This window comes from Fukomys damarensis, unplaced genomic scaffold, assembly GCF_012274545.1.
Source record: "Fukomys damarensis isolate Sample0158 unplaced genomic scaffold, DMR_v1.0_HiC HiC_scaffold_17, whole genome shotgun sequence".
NCBI classification, from domain to species: Eukaryota; Metazoa; Chordata; class Mammalia; order Rodentia; family Bathyergidae; genus Fukomys; species Fukomys damarensis.
The window spans coordinates 46,964,021-46,967,665 of NW_022900929.1; the positions used below are offsets into that span (position 1 = coordinate 46,964,021).

At 57.0% G+C, this 3,645-nt stretch overlaps 1 protein-coding gene across 1 annotated transcript; it reads right to left on the reverse strand.

Annotated features, from left to right (window-relative positions):
• Positions 1 to 1,532: 1,532 nt before the first annotated feature.
• On the reverse strand, positions 1,533 to 3,255 carry Cebpe (CCAAT enhancer binding protein epsilon). The gene is made up of 2 exons (XM_010637784.2): positions 2,493 to 3,255; positions 1,533 to 2,027 (listed from the first exon to the last, which is right to left on the reverse strand). The coding sequence occupies exons 1-2, from the start codon at positions 3,000 to 3,002 to the stop codon at positions 1,692 to 1,694; spliced, it is 846 nt and encodes a 281-aa protein (XP_010636086.1). The 5' UTR covers positions 3,003 to 3,255; the 3' UTR covers positions 1,533 to 1,691.
• Positions 3,256 to 3,645: the final 390 nt, after the last annotated feature.

The following is a 3,645-nucleotide window of genomic DNA, read 5'->3' on the forward strand; positions in this document are numbered from 1 at the left end:
CTCTCTCTCTCAGAAATAATTCCTTGATGTTCAACTCAGGCTTTCCCAACAGTGGCCAAGAAGAGACAGGACCCCATTCTGTCTCTGACCCCTGTCAGTTCATGCTTGCCTCAGGAATGTGGTTTTGCAGTGCCACCTGCGCCCTCGGTCTGTGAGCACAGACAGACTCTGTACCAGGTGCCAGGCCACAAGGTCACTGAGGGAGCTTCAGTGACATTGCTCAGCACCTCCAGCCCTCAGTGCTTTATCTATAAGATGTGGCTGCCACTATCTTGCTTGTCTGAGGGTAAAACTCACCAGAGAAGCTCTTGAGGTCTCTGCCAATACCTCTTGAGATCTGTGATTGTATGGAGCTAATTTTGATTCTGCTTCTAAACAGTCAGTGATTCTGGGTAAGTCCCAGCCCACCCTGAGGCCTCGGTTTCTTTATTTGCAAAATGAGAAGTTTAGCTAAGATCTCTGAGGTCCTTTCAGTTATAGCAAACTGGAATCATAACTACCCATGCTTACCACATGCCACGCACATTTCTCTGTGACTATAACCACACTATGAGATGAGTATTAAAATTACTCCCATTTTGCAGGTGAGGAAACTGAGGCACAGAAAGAAGTAACTGGCTCCAGGTCAGATAGCCAGTGAGTAGCAGAGGGGATACAGACTTTGGCTGTCAGTGCTATACTATTCTGCTTTTTTATGAAATTGAAAATGCTCTCAATGTGGGGTTTCACTGGTACATGCAGACTGTCCTCCTTTTATCCATGTTCTCCCATACAAGTCAAGTCTCACAGTCTTTCCCAACTGATTCCTCCCCCAAGCACTCAGAATTTCAAGTTTTAGGGAACAAGCCCCCCAGGGGATGAGGGATAAAGATTGGAGTAGGTGGGTGGGAGCAGTGGAGCGGGGTTAGTCTGGTAGAAGGAAGCTGTGGAACTGGAAGGAGGAGACTTTGGCTGGATCCAGGCTTGGGGGACTGTAGATATGGCAGAGCTCACGGGCTGTGGTGGGGCACTCGGGAGGCTGAGGCAGGAGTATCATTCGACTGTAAGGCCAGCCTTCACTACATAGTGAGTTTAAAGCCAACCTGGAAAATGCAGCAAGGCCCTGTCTCAAAAGAAAAGAGGCAAAGCAGTCAGGAATTTCCCCATAGTCTTGTGGGCACGACCTCTCGGACCTATACGCTGTGGAGAGAACAGTCTGGAGTGGGTACTGGTATTGCCCTAAAAGCCCAGGCTCTCCCAGGAGGGCATCCAGAGGCTGTCTTCGGTCCTGCATGGGGGGAAAGGGGAGCATGGCCTTAGCTAACAGAAAGAGTGCATGGGTGAGGGACAGCAAAACAGGTGACAGAACAGCAGAGTGACAGACACAGGGCCGAGCTGTGTGGCTTGCCGGGAGAAGACTACAGGCTGTGTGTCTTCCCACACATTCCTCTGGTGCCCGAGGTGCTCTCACTCTCTGTGTCTCAGGCATGTGTGTGCACACACACGCACACAGCCTAGCTCAGCGAACGCTAAGTCACTGCAATTTTTATTCAGCCACAGAATCTTCACGGGGCCTGCCCCCTCAGCCACCCTGCCACCCTTGTCTATAGTCTGTGTCTTTGGCTTGGCCCGTGGAGGGCTCCGAGGTCCCAGCAGGGTGGGGTCTCCAGGGTCCGGCCATAGGTCTGGTACCCACAGTCCATCGGGCAGGCTCAGCTGCAGCCCCCCACGCCCTTGATGAGGTTGGCCGCCTCAGGAATCTGGCGGAAGAGGTTGCGGAGGGTATCCAGCTCCTGGGTGAGCTGCTCCACGCGGCTGCGCAGACGCTCGTTCTCGGCCATGTATTCCAGCACCTTCTGCTGCGTCTCCAAAATGCGCCGCTTGGCCTTGTCCCGGCTCTTGCGCACCGCGATGTTGTTGCGCTCGCGCCGCAGCCGGTACTCCAGGCTGTCCTTGTTCACTGCCTTCTTGCCTTTGTGTGAGGGGCCAGCTGGGGAGGGCGCCTTGAGGAGGGGGCTGCAGGGGGACCCAGCGGCGGCCAGAGGGGCCTGCAGAAGAAGGCACAGAGGGGCAGAGGTGAGGGCCCACCCGGAGGCAGAGTGGAGGCGGGGCAGGAATCCCAGCAGCCAGGCCAGCGCCTGTCACCCAGGCAAGGCGGACCTTGAGGGTCCTTCAGGCAAGAACGCTTCCTCTGTCATCTACGGCAACTCTCCTGTTCTACAGTCAGCAGGCATTTCCTCTTCCAGAAGCAGGTGACAAAGAAACAAGAGGAGGAGGGCATGGTGGGGTCAGCTTGCCACAGGGCCTTCAGGACATGGTGATGTTCAGGGCAGAGGAAACTCACGGTGGGAAGGGACTGCTCATGGTATGGCAGGGAGCAGAGAGCCTTGGGTGGGTCAGTTTCACAGAGCAACACCAAACCCAGACTTGTCAGCATATGCGGGATCTGAGTCCCCCATCCATACCACCGTCAGTCCAGCCTCTGGGTGCAGGGAGAATTGACTTGCTCTTACCTTGAGGATGCGAAGGGGCTGGCCGGGTGCTGCCAGGGTCGGGGGCAGGTGCATGGCCGTCTGCCCACAGTGTGCCACTTGGTACTGCAAGGGATTGTAGCTGCCTCGGCTGGCACCTCGGCTGCCCTCTGGTCCCCGGGGCTCTTCCTTCACAGCCACAGCTCTGGGGTCGTAGCTCCCTGGACTGCTGTAGATGCCAGGCCCCAGTGCCTTCCTGTCTGGGCCGAAGGTATGTTGGGGGTAGACGAAGGGCCGAGGGTCAGGCTGCAGATAGTGAGGGAAGGCAGGGGTTCCGGGGCCCTTAAGGCTTCGGGCCTCAGGTGCTGGCTTCATGGCAAAGAGGTCGGAGAGCAGCTGCTCCTCCCCAGACTCGATGTAGGCAGAGAGGTCGATGGAGGCTTCATGCTCACACATGTCCCCCAGCTCCCCTGGCCCCGCTCGGCCCCCTGAGAACTCAAGTGGTGGCTGGCCACCCCGGGGCTCACACTCGTAGTAGGTCCCGTGGGACATGGCCGGCCCGCCCCTTTAGCTCCCCTCCCCTGGGCCCTGCTCTTGGGGCACCTTTGGATGCTTAGCCTGCCCTCCCTCGATCTCCCCCTGCCCTAGATCTGCCCTAGATCTGCCCTCTCTGGTCTCCTTTGTCATCCACTCCTGTGTGGCTTCTCTCCTCCCTCCTCTGCCCTGCTTCCTTTTCCTTCCTCTGTAGTCAATGCCTTTCTTCCCTTTCCCCCCCTCCCTGGGGTGACTTAGGGAGGGGCAGGGCACACCCCAGAGGGAGGGATGCAGACCTTTGAGAAAAGGGGCCCCTGCCTTGTTTAGCAGTTGGGGTGCTCTCTGTGAAGTCCAAGCCTGGGTTTTGGAGATGTCCAGGAGCTGATGTTGTTGGGAAATGCCTCTCGTCTCCTTGTTAAGCCCAGGGAATTCCAAATCCTCACTGAGGGCAGCACCTCATTCTGAATGTCCTCCTCCCTCCAACTTCCAAAAAGTTCTGTGCAGAATGAGGTGCTGAATCAGAGCCAATAGAGAGAGCCCTCCCCAGTGCCGACCTGCCTTCCTCTCCGGTCCCCCCAGTGCAGGGCTCCACCTACCCTCAGGGGCAGCCAGTTCCGTGTGTGTGTGTGTGTGTGTGTGTGTGTGGGTGCGTGTGGGTGTG